This window comes from Chelmon rostratus, chromosome 16, assembly GCF_017976325.1.
Source record: "Chelmon rostratus isolate fCheRos1 chromosome 16, fCheRos1.pri, whole genome shotgun sequence".
Lineage (NCBI taxonomy): Eukaryota > Metazoa > Chordata > Actinopteri > Chaetodontiformes > Chaetodontidae > Chelmon > Chelmon rostratus.
The window spans coordinates 6,068,888-6,092,317 of record NC_055673.1 but is presented as its reverse complement, the minus strand read 5'-3'; the positions used below and the strand labels follow the sequence as shown (position 1 = coordinate 6,092,317).

The following is a 23,430-nucleotide window of genomic DNA, read 5'->3' as shown; positions in this document are numbered from 1 at the left end:
TTTAAGTATGAGATCAACTGAACCAACATTTGTGTGAGCCAATTGAGAATCACTGTATTACCACTCCTTCTTATCCCGTTGTAGAGAAAACACTGTTGCAACTTTATCTCCAGCTACATTGAAACTAATGAAAAAAAAAAAAAATTGAGAGCCAATTTAGAGCTTTAACACCACTGTTTTCTATTCATGTTGCAGAGGAAATACTGCCGTTCACTTTACCCTCAGCTTACGACAAATTCTGCTGAGTTCATCATTAAGTTTGGCTGAAATCACCTGAAGCGTGGGTGAGTCTACATTAGTGCAGCAAATTAAGAGATCCAATTCCATTTAGCTATGCACAGTAGAGATATTAGGGGCAGTGCAGCCATTAATACTAGTTTTAAGTCAAGGTGATGACATTTTCCCTTCAATTTCCACTAATTTAGAATTTGCTGAACCCTAAAGCTGCCATTTTGTACCCAAAACCTCACCCGTTCTGATTATTATTTTTAACAGTTCCGCTTTTCAAACAGGCTTTTGACAAATATCCCTCCCACCCCATCAGCACTCCTGACTCCACAGGTCAGAGCGCACACACAGATGAAGACGCCTCGACGACAACAGAAGACAAAATCAATCGAATCGCTCAACATTCACAACTGCATTCATCATGACCTCCTTTGTGACCGCAGATGAACTCGTGTCAAACACAGCTTAAAGAAAAACGGCTTAGTGATGCAGCTCCAGTCATCTGTTCTATTTAGGGCTGAACAATTTTAACTGATTATTTTGACTGATATTAAACCGTGATGTGATTTGCAATGGTAAAGGGAATAATACATACATGTTACATCATTATTCCCATTTTCATTGAAAAACATATTAAAATTATTATTGGATGTTTTTGCAGAGATCTGTAAAGAGCTTTTCTAAAGTCTGCAGAATATGATGCGTTTAATTTAAAATGGTATTTTGACACACGCTGCCTTTGCGGTTTGAAAATTGCAGCAGGACATATTGTGATTTTGATAAAATGTTGATTAAATATTCAGTTAAAGTTCTTTTGTATTTAAAACTATTCTTGCCAAAGTGTTGAGCTCTCAAAACACCCAATTACAGCCATTTATAGCCATGTTGACTTGTTCTGAGATCTCTGCAACTGATTTGGCGAGTAAAATGTTATTGAAAGTGACATAACATATGGCTGGAGCTACAAAATAAATGACTTTGTAATAAAGGGAAGTTTTAAGGGGTTAAGCGTTTTGGGAGCTAATTCCAGCCAGGAGAGTTCTGACAGCTCCAGCTGACTGTATGTGTACTCACAAAGGAGATCACGGAATGACTGTCAAGGATGTGATCAGCGACATAAAACAAAACATGAACAGAAAAGTGGAAATTTGTCATTAGAAATGAGATTAATGTCCACAAACTTGAACTTCTGGAAAAAGTGGGAGATGGAACAGCAGAAAAAAAAAAAAAAAAAATCACATCCCTGACAGCAACTGTTCATACAATAACATGCGTACTGATACTCAAGACGCCGCACACCGCCAACGAAAACACAAGACGAATCTGCACATGAAAACACAGAAAAAAAAAAGGACATAAAATTATGCTTACATGCAGCTTCAAACTGTTAACAGGAGTTTTAGTTTTACTCCAAATTACACGTGTGACCAAGTTGACTCTGGCTACATGATTTTCCTAAAGACGAGCTGTTAATCCAGACGCCAGCAGGCGCGGTTCAGCCGAAGCTGCATGTAAACATCAGGATTCTTAAGAAAACGCAGCCTTTCACAGCTTCAAGCATACATGTCATGCCCTTTCACATTCAAACACACACCTTGTTCAAACAGCCGCCTTTATGTCGCTCACACACACACACCACACACACCTCTCTCTCTCACACACTCATACGACATTCTCCTTTTTTGGTTTTGCTTCAATGTAAATCCTGAAAATCTATTTCAAGGAGAAAAAAAAATTTCGACCTCCTCCTCCTCCACCCATGAAGCAAAGGATTTTCTTTTTTTTTTGTATAATTGTAAACGACTAGTGTAAACAATGAATCATTTACAATTTTGTTTCCTCAAAATGATTCATAACACCTCGTATTGAAGATTGCCCTAGTGGAAACTGGATCGAGTTGCTGAAAACAAATCATAGCACTTTGATCGTCCGTCACACGTCACACGCTGGACAGAAACTCTCTCCTATATAACTTACGCTCTCTCTGGCACTTAAAGCTATTCTGTGGACTTCTGAGGGAAAAAACAACTTTAAATCAAAGCTTTTGTCTGAGCTTTAAGTACCAGAGAGAAGGAAAGACTCAAGATGCCCGGAGAGCATCCGATAAAACACTTGGCTTCTGCAAACCCACTCAAAATAAACCTCCAGAAGTTACCCAGTGCTAAAGCCTCACAGTCTCCCCCCTTCAGACTGCTTTAAGCAACATCAAAAATAAATCTTAAAAACAAAAATACTCTTTTTTTTTATGTCTTTTTTTAGCATTACTAACGCTCTGTAGGGGAGGACAAAAACAAAGAAGTCACAGCTGCCTGTTCAAAGATGCTACAATTTTGCTTTCCAACACAGAGCCCACTCCTCACACCCCTTCCTGCTGCTGCAGACAGAAAACGGTTTCTAATTGTAGTTCAATTGAAGGTCAATGTGGTCCTTTAAAAGACTGAGCACACTTTCATCGCCCTGTGGTCCGTGAAACCATTTCATAAGCAAAGCCTGGAGTTTCTAATGCAGCAGCAATAGAACTGACAACTGTCAAGTATGCTTAAGAGCTTGGCGTTCAACCACTGGGCTATAGAGAGTACACATTGGCAACGGATACATTCACCAACTTCAACTTTGTCATCATGGGGCTTAAAAAGAAAGTTTTACTTTAGGACTTGCACGAATGCTCCTGTAATTTATTCCACTTTGTACTTCCACAATATAACAGAATCTGAGGCGGTGGGGGAAAAAGGAAATGACAGAAAATTCTAAGTATTGTTTTGCACCAATTTGGACCCATCGATACTCAATTGTGTATCAGCTTTGCAGTGACAAATGTGGCTCTGAGAACTGTTCTGAACCGGCATCCGGTGCATCGGTCCTGTGCCGTGGCTGCGTGCAGGACAGGAAACCAGTTTTTCATCCACCAGCTACAGTGGCTGATGGGTTTACAGTATTCACCAGCCCAATGTGATTTTATTGATGTAAAAGAACCTCCAGACAACAGCTGTCTGCCGTAATGTAACAGCACGAGGCTGTTGTTCATTTCCCATGCCGTTTGTGTGGTTGCAGGCTAACATCCATGAATCAGTGTGGGGGCTTGGGTCTTTAGCCGTCCTCTCGTGTTAACTCTGCTCATGTATTATTCATCGTGAAAGGGAAAAACAGTCACGCAGTATTTAAATAAAGCTGCCCTTTTCTTATTGCAACGTTCACATTTAAAATAAACGTTCACATTCAGGATGTTTTGTTTTTTTTTTAAGTTTGAGCCGTGTTTCAAAACACCTCTCAGCGGGAGAGTGTGTGTGTGTGTGTGTGTGTGTGTGTGTCGTCTTTTCCCCTTGCATAACGGATGTTTAAATAAACTCGGGTTACCATGAAATTCATATTATTTGTGCTCGTACTCTGCTGCGCGACAGAAGACAGCAGGCTATGAATGGATGAGTGCACATGGGAGTAAGTAAGGCACTTAAGTGACAACAACAGTGTAAGTGGACAGAACGATGGCTGGTGTAAGTGCACCACTGTAACATTAAAAAGAGACCAACCTTGCTGCCGGCAATGAAAACAGTCTCCAAGGACAACGGGTTCAGAACAGCTTCGATACTCATTTGCGCTGCTGTCTAACTGGGATAAATTTCATGAAAAATACGCTAAGCTCACACACAGGACGCACGGTCCATTCTGAGTTTGGTGCAAAACAATACAGTTGAACTTTCTCCATTAATTAAAATAAAGAATGAGGCAGCTCCCTCTGAGGAATAGCTAAGGAAATGCTTTAAAAGAAAAAAAAAGGGAGAAAAAAAGAAAAAAAAACAGCCTTTACATCCATTCGACAGGCTCTGAGTGAGAAATGGGAAACTGAAGAGTTGCCTGAAGCCTGTGTGCAAGCGTTGATGTCTGTGCAAAAGCCTGGTGTGTCCAACTGTCCTGGAGGGAAGACAAAGCTCACATTAGGAGGAGGGGTCCCGCATTTTTTTTTTAATGCAATAAATGCCTAAATATGACTTCAAAGCATCTCACCTGTTTTAGGTGCTGTCCTGCTGGCGTCCTGGTTTCTCCTCAACCTCCTCCACATCACAGTCAGCGTTGGACGAGTGGTACTCAGCCACATAGAGGCTCTTGTCGATGCTGCCTGGAATGGGCTTGATGTCAGTCACCAGCTGGTCTTCGATGGCCTTCAGGTTGAATCGGTCCTCTGATGTGATCAGGTTGATGGCCAAGCCCAGGTGACCAAACCTCCCTGAGAGTGAGAGAATATGTTTAGGTCACCCACTGGAGGAACTAGTATACATCAACGCATTGCTTTACGGAGCATTTTGAACATCTTGTATTGCATTAAAAGAAGGTACTGGTCGTTAATCTGGCTTTATGTTCAGGTTTGTCATGATTTTGCTTTGCATTTCTCTTCTAAATCCTGTTTTCAAATAAGTTTCCACAAAATGGACAGCAAAGCTTCAATATAATAAATCCATGCTCGTTAACTAACGAGGAAACACCGTACCTGATCTTCCAATACGATGGAGGTAAGTCTCAGCATTCTTGGGGAAGTCGAAGTTGATGACGACATTGACAGCCTGGATGTCAATACCCCTGGTGAAGAGATCTGTTGGAAGACAACAGAAAATCTGATTATAATCTCTGTCTTTCTGTAAACATTAGATGGCTAGTTCTGAAACATCTGTGTACACAACAGAAACTCACCAGTGCAGACCAGGTTTCTGCACAGTCCGTTTCTGAAGTCGTGGAACACACGGTTTCTATATTCCTGGAAAAAAAGGACATCAACTGTTAAAAAAACAACACAAATAGACACAACCAAAGAATTCAAAGCATTAAACATTTTTCAGCCATTCAGCTTCCAGAAGCAGGAAGCAGAGGAAGGTGGACCCCCTCTTCCTCCTCAGCTTCATTAATTAACATTTGTATTAATTTCAATGTATATGTTAAGATCCAATATAAACTGTTTTATAATAAGATTATTTGTAGCTTATATTTTTAATGTCTCATCATCTATCCAAAGTAATTTAAATATTTGTACTATTTGTGAAGGCTATAAATACACACATTTTTTTAGGATTAAAGTTTTGCCGTTTCATCTTTATGAAACGCTAATTGATCAACCAGGCAACGTTTCTCTCAAATGTGCCTCGTTCTCACCTGCATCATCTTGGCATGGATGTAGAAGCAGGAGTAGCCCAGCTGTGTGATCTTCTTGGCCAAGAGCTCCACCCTCTGAGTGGAGTTACAGAAGATAATCGACTGGTTGATCTGAAGCTGTGATGCAGAGAGAGAAATTACAGCATGATGTTAGAGAAGCTATAAGACGAGTAAATTCCTAGATACTTCAGCAACTCAAAAAAAAAGCTCTACTGTAGTGTGTTGCCACACAGGCAATTTATAGACTGTAACATACAGAATGACACGCAAGGGTAAAGAAATGTTTTACACCATTGCATTATGAAAGGAAGTGTGTTTGTGTCTGCAGGGCTGGTAGTTTAAAATGCGAGTTAGTCAGTTACCCTGGAGAACAGTGTGTTTAGGCAGTGGACTTTCTGCCTCTCGGTGACGTAGGCGTAGTACTGAGTAATGCCCTTCAGAGTCAGTTCCTCCATCAGGTTTATCTCATAGGGTTTCTGAAGGTGCTTGGCCTACAGCAAGGACACAGAAGAAATAGTTTAGAGTGTGCATGTGTAAACTCAGCAAGTAGACAAACATACAAGCTTGCATGACGCCCCTTAGCTAATGCAAAGTCTTACTGTTTGGTCAGTTTGTTGTCAGTTTTTGATTTAATACTAGTTTTACTGAAATGAAATCATAATTTCATCATTAAACGTATTAACATGTGTAGTCTGCATGATTGCATTCCAAAGGACAATGTAGAAAATGTTTACAGACTATCTAAACAACCAAAACCTTTGTCTAAAGCTGAACCATTTTAGATGAAGGCAGCCCTGGAAAAGTATACAACAGACTAACACAAACACAGATCTGGGCGCACTGAGAGAACAGCTTGGTCTGCAGCGTGAGCCAAGTGGTGCCAAGTGGCCCCGAGCCATTGGGCTGGCCGAGTACTGCAGCAATTAGCCGACTACTCACCATGAACTTCTGCACGCTGATGGGGAAGGTTGCAGAGTAGAGCAGAATCTGCCTGTTCTTGGCCAGGAAGCTGATGATATCCTCGATGAGCACCACAAAATCCTGAGACAGCAGCTTATCCGCCTGAGAGCAAACGGAGACAATTTAACACGAAGCAGGCAATGCTCCAATCGGAAAAAAACAAACTGATTTTAGCAGATTTGACTGTTTTCACTTTGTTTACCTCATCCATCACCATCATCTGCACTCTATCCACTTTTGCCACACCCTTCTTTATCAAGTCCAGGATCCTACCAGGCGTGGCGATGACTACATGCACTGATGTGGGAAAACGAGATTAATTACAATTGCACAAAAGGTGAAGCACTGGAATATGATTCTTATATTTATCTATTCATTTGGTTTTGTATGCTTCATCTTACTAAAGTACACGTTGTACCAAAAAAAATATATAATATAATAACCCAAACATAAAAGTAGAAAAGCGGACTGCCATAAGGCAACACGCAGATTGGGTTTACTAATTTCTGACAGTAATATTTGTCAGCAAATGGCATTTGTATGGAGGACAGCAGCCCCTTTTGGACAAAATGCCATGAAGTAGGTGAGCAAGATACACTGTGGACACTTACCAGTCTCATCTAGGCGCATGATGTCATCTCGCAGGTTGGTGCCCCCGGTGGTGGCCATGATTTTGACTCCTCCCAGGTGTTTGCTGATCTGGATGGAGATCTGGCTCACCTGCAGTGCCAGCTCACGGGTGGGCACCATGACAAGTGCTAGGGTGTAAAAATGAACAATTCACAAATACTGGATGATAAAAGATTTCACTGAGGCAAACTGAAGTGTAGAAGTGATGAAACGACAGCTTACAGATCAGAGAAAAAAAAAGTTTGGCTGGTCACTAAGGGTACAGATAAAGTAGATAAGGGACAAGACGACATGCAGGGAAGCACAAGAGAAGAAAAATGGGCTTGACTTGAAAGTGAAGCTGATGGTAAAGGATGAAGGATTAGAGAGGAAAGCTCTTTTAGCAGTATCTCACCCTGTATGTGGTCCTTTTTCAGGTCTATTCTCTCCAGCAGTGGGATGAGATAGGCTCCACTCTTCCCTGTTCCATTCTTGGCCCGAGCCAGAATGTCCCGTCCAGACAGGGCGATGGGAATGCTCTCCTCCTGCAAGGAAATAAAAATTGTCTGTACTGTCTGTGACTGTACCATAGTACCGCAACAATTCTCTCATCTACATAATGTTCTTGCTACTGACATTACATTATATAATCTGACCTTTTCATGCAATAAACAAAGGTTTGTGTATTTAATGCTCACTAACACTCAACTAAAAACACACAATGAGGCAAAAACATGTCTATCTGCTAGCCAAAATCCTCAAGGCTGTAGCCGACACCCTGATAAACCTACTGGTGTACACGCAGAGTAAACTGCGAAACTGCTGGTTTGATTCGACAGAGGACGTGATCTTTCAGCTACCTTTAGTTTGTTGTGTTTTGACTTTGTCTCTCTTGTTTACTGTCCACATCTCTACTCTAATGGCTGTGAAAAGAACAGCTATATTTTTTCTGGTATGTGACCTGTAGATTATTTAAATATCCAAAGAAAAAGCCCATAGTGAACAAAGACGTATAGAAAAACTATAGTCAATAACTACTGTCAAGGCATGAGGTCAGCACAAGTCAGTATAATCATAGAATATGGCTGCAGACTCTGTAAGCAAGGGACAAGATTTTGGTTTCAGTTTGTAGTCTGGGTTGTATTGACCAATTATGTTTAAAGGGACTTTGGTTGAATGCATGTAAAAGGTAAGTGTGGAGAAGAAAACAGGCGGAACACAATGGATGACATGCAATCACAGAACCCATGGGCTATCATCTGATGACAACTTAGCTTTTTATATGTGTTTATAAGATGAAACACTTATTCTCACATCTCAAGTTGCTAATCAGACTGTAAACAATGACCAGTGCATGAAAGAGGAAGTCCTAATCTGGATATCCGTTATTCAGATATCAGCTGTCTACAAACCCTGAAATATTGGCTGTTGCCATCAGAGGCTAGATCATCATAAGACGATAATCAATGGGTTCAGAGATCGTTTGATCAGCAAATTAACATGTACAAAAATTAACCATACCTGGATAGGGGATGGTTTCTCCCAGCCCATCTCAAAGATGCCCATCAGGAGTTCTCTTTTGAGACAGTAATCTTCAAATTCATTCCCCTTGGTGGACGTCACATCCTGGAAAATACACAGAGAGGTTAGGATGACAGTACAAAACTAGTTTTGAGCCACAGTGAGATAAGAGAAACTTATCAAGTCTGACTCACTGAGGTTTTGACCCTGTTGTCTTTGGGAGGGAGCTTTAGGCTCTTTTTCCAGTCATCTCCAAACTTGATGCCTCCTCCATCCTGAGAGGCACCGCCTGCTATCTGGGGTGCACCCAAAGCCTTTCCTTGAGTTGTGGGTGCTGGCTGGACTGGAGCTGGTTTGGTCTGTCCTCTGAGCTGCCCATTCTGCTTGTTCAGTCCCATGACGACTGGGCCAACGTTTTCTGTTCTGGCGGTTGCCATTTTTCCTGTTTTCCTTGCTTTTGTTTTTTTTCTTCAAAGTATTAGATTTTTGCCTCTTAGGTTTTTCTTTTTAAAAATTCTCTTCAAAAGTAAAAAAGTTTAATAAAGCATTAACAAACAATATTCTCTATTCTTTTTAAGTCCAAAGCTTTCACAACAGAAGTCAATTCGTAGTATTTACATATACACATGTACGTGCAGTTCGGTCCCCTTCAACAACAGAGTGACTGACGTACAAGAACATCAACAACAAAAGAAAAAAACACAATTTTACACAAGAGCTCTTCAAAATGAAGAGAAATTTGCATTCATATGCATGAATATACTTGTCCACAATATAGAAAAATTATATGTGAACAAGTATCAAAGCGGTTCAAGTCCTGAAATAGAACAACTAAGGCAATCTGAACTTGGGGAACAGCTTCTTCAATATAATCTTAGTTCAACACTTAAACTTCTGTTTCTAAACTGAACAATGTTTCTCGTTTCCACTTTGAGTTCATAAGAGTTCCTCAATATCCTGGTACTTGAAAAACAAAGGATGTCCAACTTTGTACAAATCTTTCCCCAAAATCATATAGTCTATAATGCTCTCAGTTTATTTTCCACTGTGTGGATATATGTTACTCCACGTGTGAGAAAAACTGGATCCTGAAGTCACAAATCATACAAGGGGTTATCTAGTCCAAAGCCAAAAAGCTTTCCACCCCTTTTGAGTCCTCAGTGTGCGTTTCCTTTCTCCTCCAGGTGTTCCACCCTCTCTCCGCGGACACCACAGGTCTTCAGGTTGGTGTGTGAAGTGTGTCAGCGTGGCTGTGATCAACCCACTGCCTCCTCAAACTCAGCCAACAACTCAACTTTTCTTGTCACCTAGAAAAGAAAACAACAATCCAACCGAAAGGCTTTAAAATAAACAGCTGACTAATCACCAGGAAACTGACTCCAATTTTTAACATGTTCAAGAATTTAATGAAATACGAAGTATTAAACGTTCCTTCTCGATGTCTTCTTAGATGCAAAGATTTAAATGGATTTCTGTTTTATATCATTAATTGAATGCTAAGATCTGTGAATTGTAAAATCAGACTACATTAGGTAGGGCTCCAACAAACTATGTTAATTATTGGCTTATATCGCCCTTTTTTTAGTCTATAAAATGTCAGAAAATTGTTAATTTCTTATAACACTTGAACTGAGAAGATGGGACTGGGAGAAACAATTTCAACAACTACTTGGTTATCACAATAGTTAACAGTTTCAACCCAAATATGTCAACTGCCTAATAATTTCAGCTTTGTACATGGCCTTACCCTTACTCTTCATTATCTTACAACCAGCCTATTTAATCTCCCCTTTGGGGTCTTGACCACCAGGTTGGGAACCAGTAACAAAATCAGTGTCAATAAAACACTTCTATATCTCTGCAAACTTGTGTGGTGGGTGCCTGTCATCGTTTACAGTTTATAGACTTAACAAGCATTACTTTTCAGACTTAATATCTATCTATCTACATACAAATACATACGTACACATATACATACATTTGATAACACACACTACTAAGCTAGACTCCATAGCAGTAAAAGGCTTTAACAGCTAACTAATTCGTTAAATGGTTTGGTTTAAGATTGCGCAGGTGAACTTGGCAGGTGGCAGTCTTCTGAGGCAGATTACCGAAGCACAAAAGTGCTAACAGAAAAGACTCTAGGCCTGACTGAAACAAATTTCAGATTTACAGTTTATATCGACTGCCCAAAACGGATGCTCAGATAATGCTAACTTTACGTTACTTCATTTAAGGTAAACACAAACTACCTGCTTGTGCCTCGGCCGTTCCATTCAGACGAACGTCAACATACTTCCCCCACCCCCCCACCCCCGGTTTTCCAAACATTTTCTGAAAAACAGTTATCATGACTTTTAAATTAGCAAAACCATTGGTGTAGCTGTAGTAGGTTTTAGTCATCTTCCTGTGCAAATCACTAGCTTAACAACGTTACCCTAATGCTGCGTGTCAGTAGAAACATTAGCAGCGTCAGGCTACTGAGTAAGCAGCTCAAAGCTAACTAACCGCTAAGCCGTTGCAACACTCGCGTTTCAGAGTTTCATTAAGCTTTTAATTACGATATATGATCCTAAGTCTAAAGATAGGCGGACACGATGACATTACAAATTAGCAACATTAATTTAAGCTCTTGGTGATTTTATCGTTAACGCTACATGGCACAATTAGCAAGCTCGTTAGCCTCAAGGCTAATTTAGCACAAATAACTCCACTCGCTAGCGTTAGCTATGTGCTAGCGAGCGCACAACAACTCGGATGTTTTTAACGGAAGCTTGGACGGTTCCGTGTCACCACAAACTTACCTTAGTTTCTCTGTTATTTGACAGGGGATACTCAGTGTGCGGTTGATCAACTATTTTCTTTAGTATTCGCTTTAATAACTGAATTTCGCTTGAAATAAATCGCCTCTATTGTGTTTCTTCTTCCTTTAAATCAACATGGTCGCCCTCTTCTTCGTCTTCTCTTCCTCGGTGTCTCTCTCCTCTTTATTACATGTGAGACTGTATGACGCTACTGCCACCTGCTGTCAAGCCTGGTTACTGCTGCGGGAGGGTCGTCAATTATTTTGCACTGCCTACGGTACATTTCAAAATAAATTAGTACTTTCATGACAATACGCCCCATCCCCAAGACACCACACCAGAGAGCCACCAGACGTTGCCTCACCTGCAGTCACAGTATTCAAATCATGATCTATGACAACTTCTTGTGACTGCTGGTAGGAACTACAGCAAAACTAACACTTGACCAACTTGAACACAACTTGTGCACAAATAAGAACCTTCTTTCCTCATCTAACTCTGGGTGGTTCCCCATCCAGAGACCAGACACTGCGTGCCTGCAGGGGCACAGCTGCTGAGTAGAGTGATGGGCTGGACGTACTCATCAAACTCTGCTGGCTCTGGGAGTTTAATCAGCATGATGTCATTGATGATGATGTAAAGGCTTGACTCCAGGTGGCGGATAATTACAGCAGCAGCGATGCAGTCCTTGTAGCTGATGTGGTGCTGACCCAGACGCGACTCATTATCTTCACCCCTGGGAGACCGTGGTGGAAACAGAGAGAGAGATGGAAGAAAAGCACATGCAGATGGTAAGAACAAACATGCAGGAAGTCATCTTTCAGCAGAGCATGGTGCTGTAGGTCTAACTTACTAATGGCAGTGTGCAGCACTGATGACCCTGCCAATGATCAAGGCTCCTCTAGAACAGTGCCAGCCAACAGAGAGGACACAGGCACAGAAAAAGTGAAAAGAGGGAAAACTGTATGAAATAAGCAGACTACTGGTGTATTTAACTCCAAATTGTTGTTTGCCTGTAATTTTAATCACACAATGACAATTATCTTGGTCTGACCAAAGGTCATGACTGTGAAATCCCTATTAAATTCTGTAAAATTTCTAACGCTGACAATGCAAAAGTAAGATTTTGTCCTAAACTCGATTGAACAAACGGCTTGTTTTTTTGTTTTTTTTTTAACTTACCTTTAGTACCCACCAACACAATAAAAGCAGTCTGGATGTCTGCAGAAAAGAAGGTGTCTCATTTCACTCTCTCAAATTTAAAGCGTGTTTTTCAACCATGTCTACATCACTGTCAGCTGATACTGACAGGCGTCCAGCAGAAGATGCTGAACTGCAACAAGAGCAATTATCAAGCTGTGTTCAATAACTCAAATTCAGAGATGGCTCTTCCAGTCAGTGTTATAATGTTCAGGTTTGAAATGTGTTGCGATTTGGTCCTTTTGTGAGCAATAACCTGCAATACAATTCAACATGGTATTTTTTAGAATGTTTCTACATTATACATGCTAAAATAACCACTATTTATGAACTGGGAGATTAAATACCATAGCTTGTGATTTACGTATAATATATAATATTTACAGGGTCAAGTTGTTTATCATTTGGCTGCACAGATTATTCCATCAGGAGGTGTACCTTTCCGAGTCACTGCTCACTACAGAATATGTCCAAAGGTTTCAAATAAGCACAAGCATTCCTTGAAGTTTTCATTTAATTCAGACTTTAAATATAACAGTTAATAATACCAAGATATACTTAAATTCATTTACAGTATTACAAGTTACTTTCACAGCAACATTCCACATACTGCTGGTCAATACATTGTGAAGGCCTCCTTATCAATGTGTTGTAAACATGTGACAAACTGGCAAAACGAGGTTATACATTGAATCCAGATCTAACGATAACACAGTGCATCTGGAATGTGTTTCCTGTACATGTAAACCTTTAATCCTGGTCAGTTTGGTAACATAGGCAAAGCTTTTCTTCACACATGAAGCAAATACAGCAGCACTTTAAAGTCAAGGCACAACAGCTCCCATTACTTGATATATGCATCAGTTAAGAGATCGCTGTGAGAGCTGGTTACGGTGGAGCCTCTGTCTGTCTGTTGTTTTCTCGATGTGCATTTGATTTGGATCTAGAACTTTGTAGAAAAATAATTTTCCTTTTTTTGTCCTCATTCAGGATCATTTTAGAGCTGGTTATCGAGAGTTTTTAGTGCCTCTATCAATCATTGCTTCCTACAGAAAATGTTGTGCGATAAAGCTTTCAAGTGCAGGGTCCCCAAGCTTCCTCCAGTCCTCATAATTTTCACTTGTTTCCTTTTCTTAAATATATTGCATCCCTCTCACCGCAATATGTCAGATCTCTGTTTCACCCAAGAACACAACAGTCCCAAGAATGACGGCTGAATCAGCCTGACGTTTTGCTACTCTGGTTAGTCTCTGCCAGCTTTGGCCGTTTGCGAAGGGCCGGTGTTCGGTTTTCTCCCTGAAAAATCTTCCTCATTTGCTCCACACAGATTTCTGATGCGACCTCCGTCTCCTTGGCGAGCTGCAATATGCTGAGGAAGCCATGAGGCAGGTCCTCCACCACCGTCAGGCTCACAGGTTGGCCCATGTCTCGCAGCTTCTTGGCAAACATCACCGAGTCATCCAGCAAGGCATCCAGAGCAGAGGCCTGCGAAGAGACATGGCGCAATTAGGAAAAAATCCAACTCTGCAGGGAACAACAGATACTGATACTGATATCAATGTTTGGGAGGTAAAAACAAAGTCAGGGAATAAAAATATTGGTCAAGAGTTATTGTCTTTACACAGACACATAGCATGCACGAACAATCTTGATATGGATCAATTACATATATACAGCTACTGATATATCCACAATAAACTAATATTGGCCTGGTAGATTTATCGGTCTAGCTCTATAACAGACCAAACAAATATGAAAATGAAGCTGGCTTAGGGTGTGTGTTTTTTTAACGCTTTAGTGGAATTAATACAAATTCGTATACTTTACACTGCTGCTGACTGTTATTCCAGTCTTTGGTTTCAAATCATGTCAGTGTGCAATGAAAATCAACTTAAAGAGATGTGAAATTTGTTTAGGGTATTCCAATACAGCTAACATTTAGCTGTCTTATTGTTTTTGTCAAAGATACATTATTTTCTTGTGGTAATATAGTTGAAAGGACATCACATAATGACAAAAACATCAACTCTGATTGACAACCTGTCTCAAGCAACATGACCTGAACTGAAACCAGTGTCTGCATTAAAAACATGAACATTAACTGTAACATATAACAACCTTGTCATGTCAAGTTGTCATGGTGAATGTGCTGACAAACTGCTGCCAGCTATGTACACATTCAGCAGCCACAGTAGCATTAATGTGGAGTCGCCTGATGGATGTTCTGTCCAACATTCACTCTTCTTTTAGCTTCATTTATCGCTCTTCAGCTGCTAAATGCTCCACTGTGTTCACCAGCAAGTCGCATACTATGTCTGTCTGTCGTTTGGTGCTAAGCAGGCCGTATACAGTGAATCAAACCAGAGCCTTTTCACTAAAAACAGCTGTCTGCTTTTACTGAAAACAGCTGATAGTGCTGAGAGTGGACGTCCGGGCCAAAACCCCCAAACAATCACCCAAAATAGACAAAGGATCCATAGAGGTGAGGGAAACTGCTGACTTGGATCATTTTCTGGATGTTTGTCACTATGGGTGAAAACTGTCACATTGCACAGTCAGTTGATCCATTATTATTACAAAAGCTGCAGCTTTAAGGCATGCTTTGTAAAATGTGCATTAACTTTGCACGATTCACAGGAAATCATACAGAAATGTGAGGTTGGGTTGCTGTTATACACACAGTATATGCTGATATAGGTCTCTGAATTGCCGCCCATATTTCGGACTTGTTCAATGGTTCAAAATCAACTAATGAAGTAAAAGGAAATGTCTGGTTATGAGGTTAAAAATCTTACTTATTGCCTCATAATTTCATCAAGATTTGTGACTAGAGGTGCAAGATGCTGTGCTGGCCTCTGTAGTCACTATGGAGAGTCCATGTCAAACTTGTAGCTGTGCATCTGCTGCAGTTAGCTTCATTTATTTTCATCATGGTGTCTAAGTGGGTAAATTGTGTAAGGAGTCTGGATGAGGATAAACACTTCAGTTCCGCTTCTTACCACTATGTGTACAGGTGGCAGGCCTTTCAGCAGGTGGTTGGGAGCCAGCAGAGGCGACACAAACGGGTTCCTGATAATGGGACAGGAAGTTGGGCGAATGAAAGCCAGGGATTCGGATCGCAGGGGCTCAAAGCCTTCTGGGTAATCCATCTGACCTCCGCAGTTTGGTGTGGAGGTGCGAGCGGGTGTCCTGCGAGGTTCACTGCTCTGGGACTTCCTCTGCACTGATGACACTGAGCGGGCTCCGCCTGAAGTCCGCATGGGGTCCAGAAAGGACTGGATCCAGTTGGAGGCTCCCTGGGTGAGATCGCTGAGCAGCACAGCGGTGTCTCTACCCAGAGAGCTCAGACTGCCGCTTTCCACTGCAGGCTGCACCGTCTGGCTGTCTGCACCTGGGACGAACAAATACATGAGAGGAACAGGAAAAAAGATACCTGAGAGACAGAAGAGCTGATGCAACATGAATGTGGCTCATGTCTGAAGTTTTTCCAATCATTTCTTTCTCCTCCTGTGTAGACACAGTTCACATGGCAACAAGATGCTGTCATTACTAAATCTGTGAGGGTCACATTAGCAGGCGATGCTAGATAATACAGTATATTAAAATCAAATTTAGAAATCAGTTTATCTGGATTAATTTTAATGCAAATCTAAAGTAATAATCCTGTTTATGTTAATATATGTAATGGGAAGCTAAGCCCTCTCTCATACACAATGACAAAAATCTGTCACTGGTTCCAAGCTGTTGAGGCCTCAAAACTTGAAATGGTGATAATGGTTTTGTACACTCACATACCTGCATAGGCATTGAGGCACTTTGCCAGAACACCTAGAGGCAACAGCGGGTCGATGAGCGTGAGCAGGCGGGATGGCGAGGCGTCAGTGGTGAGCAGGGTGGCGGGGTAGGCAGCCATGATGCCGTCAGGGACTCGGATGCCGCTGGACATGGCCTTCATGGACACAGTGATGCAGAGGTTTCCTCCAGCGCTGTCACCTGCCAGACAAACCCGCTCTGCTGTGGAGCCTGACGCACACACACACACACACACACACACACACACACACACACACACACAGAGACAGAGTGGGCACGTATGACACCTTCCATGTTCCATGTTTTGGTAATGTATAGATAATGCCCCTCCTCCTGCAGCCAGTGCAACCAGTTACACCCCATAAGACATCGTCCCGTGTTGTTTGAGCATGGCGTCATACACATACCCAGCAGGTGACAGTTGTTCAGAGCCCAGCAGTAGGCGTAGAAACACTCCTCCAGAGCTCTGGGAAAAGGTGCTTCAGGTGACAGAGAGTAGTCCACGGAGAGGATAGGTACGCTCAGCTCCTTGGACCAAGCCCGAAGATAATTCTGATTCATAAGGAGGTGGACAGAAAACAGAATAACTAGGTTTGATATATTGCGAAACATTAACAGATATGCTGTTTAGCAGATTGACTATACTCATAATGGGATTAAGAGTATAAATATTAACGATAACTTTCGCAAACTTCTACTACAGATTAAGATACAGCTAACACCAGCAGTCTTACACCAGCAGTCTGCAGTGTACCTCATGGGATCTGGAAGTCTGGGCCACAAAGCCCCCTCCATGGAAGTGGACGAGCAGCCAGGGGGAGCGAGGCTGCTTTTGTACCCAGGGGAGATGGGAAACGGAGATGGGGGGAGGATCAGTTCGAGAAAAAGCTAGCAGCTCTTCGCTGTCCTGTAAAGTAAGCCACGAGGTAATTAATAATTAATAATAAAGGATACAAAGCAACAAAACATGCTTTTCTCTTCACACAATTGAACCTAAAATAGACATTAAAAACAACTTCTCCCATCAGCGTCAACACATTTTCATCATGATGTACTTTATGTACCTGTACATCGTTACTGTCTCTTGTTATTGCACCTTATGTGTAATCGAACTGTTTGTGTCACTGCCACTGAGTTTGCATCATTCATTCTTCCTGTTTTGTAGCAGGGACCAAACACAATTTCAGTTCACTATGTGCCATGCTGCACTCTATACAGATAAACAACTCGTATCTTTATATTAAACCCCCCCACAAAATAACAAAAATTTAATTTCTTTGTATTTTGTACCTTTTCTCTGTGGTCCTCTTGTAAAAGATAACATTTTTGTCTCCATTCTTATCATCTTGCTGATTTACATTTTGCAACATTCCCTTCATAATTATGTCCAACATCAACATCCAGATTCAAGAGGAAATCATCACGACATGTCATAGTCATAGTTTGGGGTCTCATTGTACCTTCATCTGTAGTCTTTTACGTATAATATCTCTCATCTCTGATGATGCCCACAATGAAACACTGCGGTGGACAATGATGTCATTGTCAGGAGGGTGGTGAGTGAAGTAAGTTTAATATTCTGTTGTGATACATAAAATACAAAGACTTTAAATAAAGATGCATCTTTAAAGCATACAGTAAATAAAGACTGATTTACTATGGCAGGTGCAAACCAGGCAGATTTAAAAATACTTCTTTTCTTAATTAAAACAATGTGGGCAGTACAAAGTCCTATTAAATAAGTTGTTTTCACTTTAGTAAATCAGGGGCAAGGAGCTCTTATAATAATGAGGCTCTGGCTGACATTCCTTAAAATGCATATTCATCAGTACCAGGCACTAAATGTTTTGATAAATGACTCTTATTTTTTTTTTACTTGCAAAACCTTTATCACACTTTTAGTGACAAGATTCAGGTTCAGCCAGTTTCCAAAGACTGTTTTGTCCTGTATATGTTCATCACCTGACATCCCTGTATTAGACCAGAGGAGCCTCACCTGTCCTTCTCGAAGCTCATAAGAAATGAGACGCATGTGGACTGGCCCGGGCCCCCAGTGGGCTATTGGAGGTGAAACGGTGGCTGTTAGACTGGGGTCTGAGGCCAGCGGGAGGCGTAGAGTGACAGGAGGCAAAGTGAGGGTGAGATTCACCTGCACTGGGCTAGAGGCTATCCTGTTGAAGCCCTGCACAGAGGAAGACATGCAGGGAGTTGAGCAGTTCAAACATTAGACAGGGCTTCAGCTAATTTGAGAGTCAGTGGGAGAATACTTGACCCTGCCTACTGTTATAAGGCCGGACTCAGTGAGGTTCCAGAAGGACTTCCAGAACTGCATGTCCAGGTTCTGGGTAATGCGTTCAAACTCAGCACCACGCAACTCCGGATTGATGACGTACTTCCCTGATGTGAGGAGGGAGAGGGCTGCCATACCTGGAAGAGGATGGATGACTTTATACACACATGAAAAGGCCACAACAGGACCATCCAACGACACCTTGACATCATGGACAAAACCAGGGTGAGACAAAAAAAGACTAACCCAAGCCAGACTGCTGTTTACCATACGTCTCGCCATATGAAACCATGCTTATGACAACGGTCTGGAGGAAGGGACGCAGCGTTGGCGAATACTGGGAAAAGAAACAATGGACAGTTAACAATAAGAGCTTTGGTTTCAAATAATCAAAACGAGTGACACATACGTTTCCACAATGAGGCCAACTTACTATGAAGCTTCTTGAAAACATTTTTTAAGAATACTAAACTGGTCATTTGGAGTCTGATGTTTGACTGCATATTGTGGCCTGATGAGAGGTCCTCAATGAGAGATCAGACCAATCAACAGGCTTATATCACTGTAGTTCTTTGATTCACATTTTCGGTGCGAAAACCAATTCAACACGCTAAGAAATGGATGAAAATAAAAGCAACTGGCGTGAACTGAGTCAGTTGTTGGCTGACCTGAAAGCCCAGACAGCGGCCATAGAAACAGGCTTTGTGCATAGAGATGTACTCCTGCACGAACTTGCGGCTTAGTTCCCCGTCCTGCAGGGAGTACAGCTGGCCGTAGCCGTTGTCGTTGATGAGCCGCTGGGCGAGGTGGAGCAGGGCGCGCAGCTGACACAGAGCGCTGCAGTACGCCTCCATCTCAGAGGCGTTGTGCTCCGCCCTGAAGAAGGCACTGTTGTAATTAGAGGCAATGTAACGGCCCTTGTGAATGATGTGCAAAAGGCAGGATTGCAACACCTGAAAGAGAGAAAGACAGTGTAGCTTTTGCTGAGAATAATGAGATTTTTGTCAATAGGAAAAACAGAGAACAACATGAGCTTTAATAGATTTAAAATGTGCTGCACTACAAAGAAATCAAAGATCTAAGCTACCAGCCAACTTTCTTTAGCATAGTGTAATTTTAGTGTAATACACAGTTGTCACAAAAAATGGATTATAACATGATTAAACCATAGACAAATATATAAAAAAATGCTAAAGTAATTTCAAATTCAAGAATTGCTGGTTCCCATGTGTGAATATTTGCTGATTTTCTTAAGCTTCTGTCATAATAAACCGAGTAGTTTGGAGTTTTTGGACAGTTGGTAGAAACAAGCATGTTGTGTCAAGTCAGTTTTGGAAATTGTAACGCACACTTTTCACTATTTTCTGACGTTATAAAGACGAAATTATATTAATGGAAACAGTAAATACACTTGTTTTTGTTTTGTTCATTTTCACAAAAGGTAAAATAACACATTAGGAGAATCACAGCTCAAATGTCAGCAGTGAGTTGAACAGCACATCCAGTCAGTGGGGTTAGTCATACCTTGATCAAGGTGCGGTAGCCATTCCCAGGCGTTTGTGCGTCAAAGTCATAATGGTGGAAGACGGCGGCGAAGCCACCGACCACAGGCTCCAGGGCTCGGCCGTGCTCCTGAATCTGTGTCATACAAGTGACCAGTCGCTTGGCAACAGCGCCGTGAGCCAAATCGGGCCCACACATAACAGAAATGTTGTCTTCACATACTGTCGCCAAGGCTGCAAACAAAACCTTGTAATCCATATCTGAGGTTGGGGGAGAATGAGAGACAAGAGCAGAGTCAGTTTTTTTTTTAACCCCCTTTATATACAGTATCTGTCTCTGTAGCAACCGACACAGCAGACATGTGATGTGCACTGTAAACCTTAAAGAACACACACAGATCTTAATGGCGTCATCTCCTGCGAGACAACTCATTGCTTTATTGATTACACTCTTATCTGTTTGGTCAAGGGTTGACGTTCCTGAGCAGCCTGAGGGTAGCTCCAAATAAATAGTATCACTCTCTTTCAGAGGCAACGTTTCGATCTATAAGATCTTCCTCGGGCAAGCTGCATGTCAATGAAAACACAAAGACGTAGATAAGATAAAATGACTGGACATCATACTCGAACATGCGCATCCAATGTAAGAGTGATTGCAAATATTGAAAACTTGTACATCAAGAGTCTGCTCTCTTTGTCGATACCTGAGAAAGACTCTGCATGTACGTACCTGCATGCACTTCAACAAACAAACAGCTACAGGTTCTAATGTGAATCTTGCATGTTGGATTTCTGACAGTTCAGCTGAAATTAAGGCCTAGTCAGCAAAAACACAGAGGTCTGATTGCAGGTTCCTTGTATTAACATACTACCAGACCACAGCACATAGTTACACAAAGTGCCTCTCTTTCAAGGTAAGCATTACAAATTAAGTTAATGTCAAAGTATTTTTAGCCTCTTAGGCTGAGGTGATATGATGATATTTTCTTTCTCATATCATTAATACCATGATATCTGTTAGAGCATGTCCATTACCAAGTGGTTTGTTCGTTTACTGCTGTTGTGACATGTGAATTTGCCCCCGGGGATAAACAAAGTTTCTATCTATCTATAAATCAACTGTGGCAATACATCAGCTGATATTAGGTTATCCCAAACATGCCAATAACAAGAAATTCAGTACAGAAAGACCAATGAGTATACGTCTGAAGAAATATAGAGAAGGTGTCACCATTGCATAGTTTGTTCAAATGTAAAATGTCAATACCAGTACTGGCCTAAAAATGAGATAGCTGACAAACTGGCAATATTGGATTTAAAAGGATTGGATTTATCAGTGTGACAAAGTACATTGAAATGTCAGATATTGCATTCGCTGGATAAGCCGAAAACAGACGATTCGATCCATAAACGTCAATTTTCTCAACTGATTTCCCAGAAAATGTACAATTTCAGAATGTATTTCTAATAGACTCATATAAAATGACATAAATGATGTGAGAGGATTTAATTCATATTGTCCCACAAGAACTTGTTGGTGTAATAATGAAATATACTGAGCATGCAGTGTGCAGTTCGCTGACCTAAACATACCAGTTTCCAAGCTACATCAAAGTCATAATCTTATTGTTCATGTAGAGATGCAGAGTGGCTTTAAATGTTAGGAAAGAATGGAAAATCTCTACTCCGTCAACAGTGGCTGTCAGTGTACATAGCCTGGAGCAGGAGTTGGAATCAGGACACTCTACTATTTGTGGCAATGTTCATAAACACTAGAGGCTTTATCACGGCTTTGTGACATGCCTGATTGTGATATTCTGTGTCTGCTCAGAAGTCAGTGTCTCAATGGGCAGCCTTTTAGGCTTATGACAACAGCAATATGCCAGCCCTGTAACTAGATGTTCTTTGAGACATCTGCATTAGACATGGGACACATTTTTAGGCCCGGGTGTGATCAACATTTGAACACAGGCAGGCAGGGCTGAGATCAGGAACAGACACGAGACACCAGCCGAGTGAAACTTTACAGGCGCAGGACGATGTATTTGGACTTAAATTACAGTGAACTATGTTGCCCATGTTCATTGAAATGAGTGAATATTTCACCCAGTGCAACACTGCTGCTCTCGGATGTGTTTTATTATTTTTGCACAACAGTGGGGGTCTACAGCACAGAGGAGTAAGTTATGATAGGCTTTAGGTACAGAGACAATAATGCTAGCAGGCTTCATTAAGTGGTGGTTTTTAATCATATAGATTTCAAATATTAAGTATCAGCATAATAGTTGTACACTATCAACTTTCAATTTAGAACATCTGACCTACTCATGCAATGTTGTATGTATAATGTATAATGTAATGAAGGCTTTAAAATAGCCTGGTGCCATTTTAATCTATTCAGTCCACGAGATTTCTTTGTTTTCAGTTTCTGTTTTGAATAACTCAGCACTTGGATCCTTTTGTTTTCCCGCAGAATGCCACCATTTACCAAAATAAAAAGCCTGGACTGTCCTCCGGCAGCCCTTTAAACCAAAACAGCTGATAAATGACGTAGACCTGTCAACAGTCGCTCCTCTGTCACCGTCCGACACTGAGGAGCGATATCACTTTACCGCACAGATATCAGCTTCTCATACTGTTACAACGCCTCTCTGAGGCTTTGGAGCATTTTTTCAGTCGTCCTTTCGCTAGCTTGTCAGCATACCTTCACACAAACTTCACTGCTAAAATGCTAACACAACCGTTCACATTGTAGATGTCGAGCTATGGTTTGCTACCGGTGACAACTTCGCCCACAACACCAAGTTGGAGGAGTTCAACTGCCGATCACGCTGTTGCTTTCTGTTCAGAGCCACGTAAAAACGCTGAAATTACAGTGACATCGCTTCATATTCGTCACGAACAACCCGCGCCGCGACACTATGCTATAAATGTGACGAACAGGACAGGAATATGTTTTTAAATGTGTTTTAAAATTGGCCTGGCTTACCGACCCGCATCCTCTTCCTTCTTTTTTAGTTTTCTTGGCTCTTCTGACGGTTTCTCTCCCACAGAATTCTGGGTAGCGTCATGTGAGCAGAGCGCGAGCCGCCGCGCGTGCCTTTCAGGTTGTTAGCATAATGAATCAACAGGTAGGCTAATAGATCACCATATACAACGGAATAATTAGGTATAGATTTTGACATTCAACATATTGGCATATTAAGGTAATTAATATTGATAAAAGAAGTGATTACCTGAGATATTACCCCTGTTAAATACAGTCATTTACTGCATATACAGAGTTTCTCATAGCAAGTTTGTTACAAAAGGTGATATAACGTTAGCCTAATGTTATTTTCATATACTCCCTTACATTTCATAA

At 41.3% G+C, this 23,430-nt stretch overlaps 2 protein-coding genes across 6 annotated transcripts; both read right to left on the bottom strand.

Annotated features, from left to right (window-relative positions):
* Window positions 1–1,223: 1,223 nt before the first annotated feature.
* LOC121619606 (probable ATP-dependent RNA helicase ddx6) lies at window positions 1,224–11,400 on the bottom strand. Of its 2 annotated transcripts, none has more exons than XM_041955433.1 (13): window positions 11,262–11,400; window positions 8,652–9,764; window positions 8,458–8,562; window positions 7,352–7,481; window positions 6,939–7,085; window positions 6,530–6,624; window positions 6,307–6,429; window positions 5,730–5,858; window positions 5,368–5,484; window positions 4,912–4,975; window positions 4,712–4,813; window positions 4,231–4,450; window positions 1,224–4,137 (listed from the first exon to the last, which is right to left on the bottom strand). In XM_041955433.1, exons 2-12 carry the CDS (start codon window positions 8,892–8,894, stop codon window positions 4,236–4,238), a joined length of 1,470 nt encoding a protein of 489 aa, XP_041811367.1. In that variant the 5' UTR covers window positions 8,895–9,764; window positions 11,262–11,400; the 3' UTR covers window positions 1,224–4,137; window positions 4,231–4,235. The 2 variants fall into 2 exon arrangements, with proteins under 2 accessions (XP_041811367.1, XP_041811368.1); XM_041955434.1 differs by having other exon boundaries at window positions 1,224–4,132.
* A 1,561-nt stretch (window positions 11,401–12,961) lies between these two features.
* Window positions 12,962–23,109, bottom strand: lipea (lipase, hormone-sensitive a). 4 transcript variants are annotated; one of them, XM_041955631.1, is made up of 11 exons: window positions 23,056–23,109; window positions 20,089–20,327; window positions 19,233–19,517; window positions 18,811–18,901; window positions 18,556–18,701; window positions 18,271–18,456; window positions 17,029–17,181; window positions 16,682–16,826; window positions 16,257–16,484; window positions 15,461–15,852; window positions 12,962–13,946 (listed from the first exon to the last, which is right to left on the bottom strand). In XM_041955631.1, the coding sequence occupies exons 1-11, from the start codon at window positions 23,063–23,065 to the stop codon at window positions 13,680–13,682; spliced, it is 2,142 nt and encodes a 713-aa protein (XP_041811565.1). In that variant the 5' UTR covers window positions 23,066–23,109; the 3' UTR covers window positions 12,962–13,679. The 4 variants fall into 4 exon arrangements, with proteins under 4 accessions (XP_041811565.1, XP_041811566.1, XP_041811567.1 ...); XM_041955632.1 differs by having other exon boundaries at window positions 23,060–23,088; XM_041955633.1 differs by lacking the exon at window positions 23,056–23,109 and adding an exon at window positions 20,515–21,380.
* Window positions 23,110–23,430: the final 321 nt, after the last annotated feature.

What these genes read in the sequence shown, in the direction of transcription:
- LOC121619606 (XM_041955433.1), bottom strand. Translation starts at nt 8,894, where the DNA reads ATGGCAACCGCCAGAACAGAAAACGTTGGCCCAGTCGTCATGGGACTG. An exon ending in TCAGCGTGCAGAAGTTCATG is followed by an intron (nt 5,859 to 6,306) that starts GTGAGTAGTCGG and finishes TCCTTGCTGTAG; the next exon opens with GCCAAGCACCTTCAGAAACC. An exon ending in TAAACACACTGTTCTCCAGG is followed by an intron (nt 5,485 to 5,729) that starts GTAACTGACTAA and finishes TCTGCATCACAG; the next exon opens with CTTCAGATCAACCAGTCGAT.
- lipea (XM_041955630.1), bottom strand. Translation starts at nt 20,499, where the DNA reads ATGAGTTGTCTCGCAGGAGATGACGCCATTAAGATCTGTGTGTGTTCT. An exon ending in GCTACCGCACCTTGATCAAG is followed by an intron (nt 19,518 to 20,088) that starts GTATGACTAACC and finishes TCTCTCTTTCAG; the next exon opens with GTGTTGCAATCCTGCCTTTT. An exon ending in CTGAGTCCGGCCTTATAACA is followed by an intron (nt 18,457 to 18,555) that starts GTAGGCAGGGTC and finishes TCCTCTGTGCAG; the next exon opens with GGCTTCAACAGGATAGCCTC.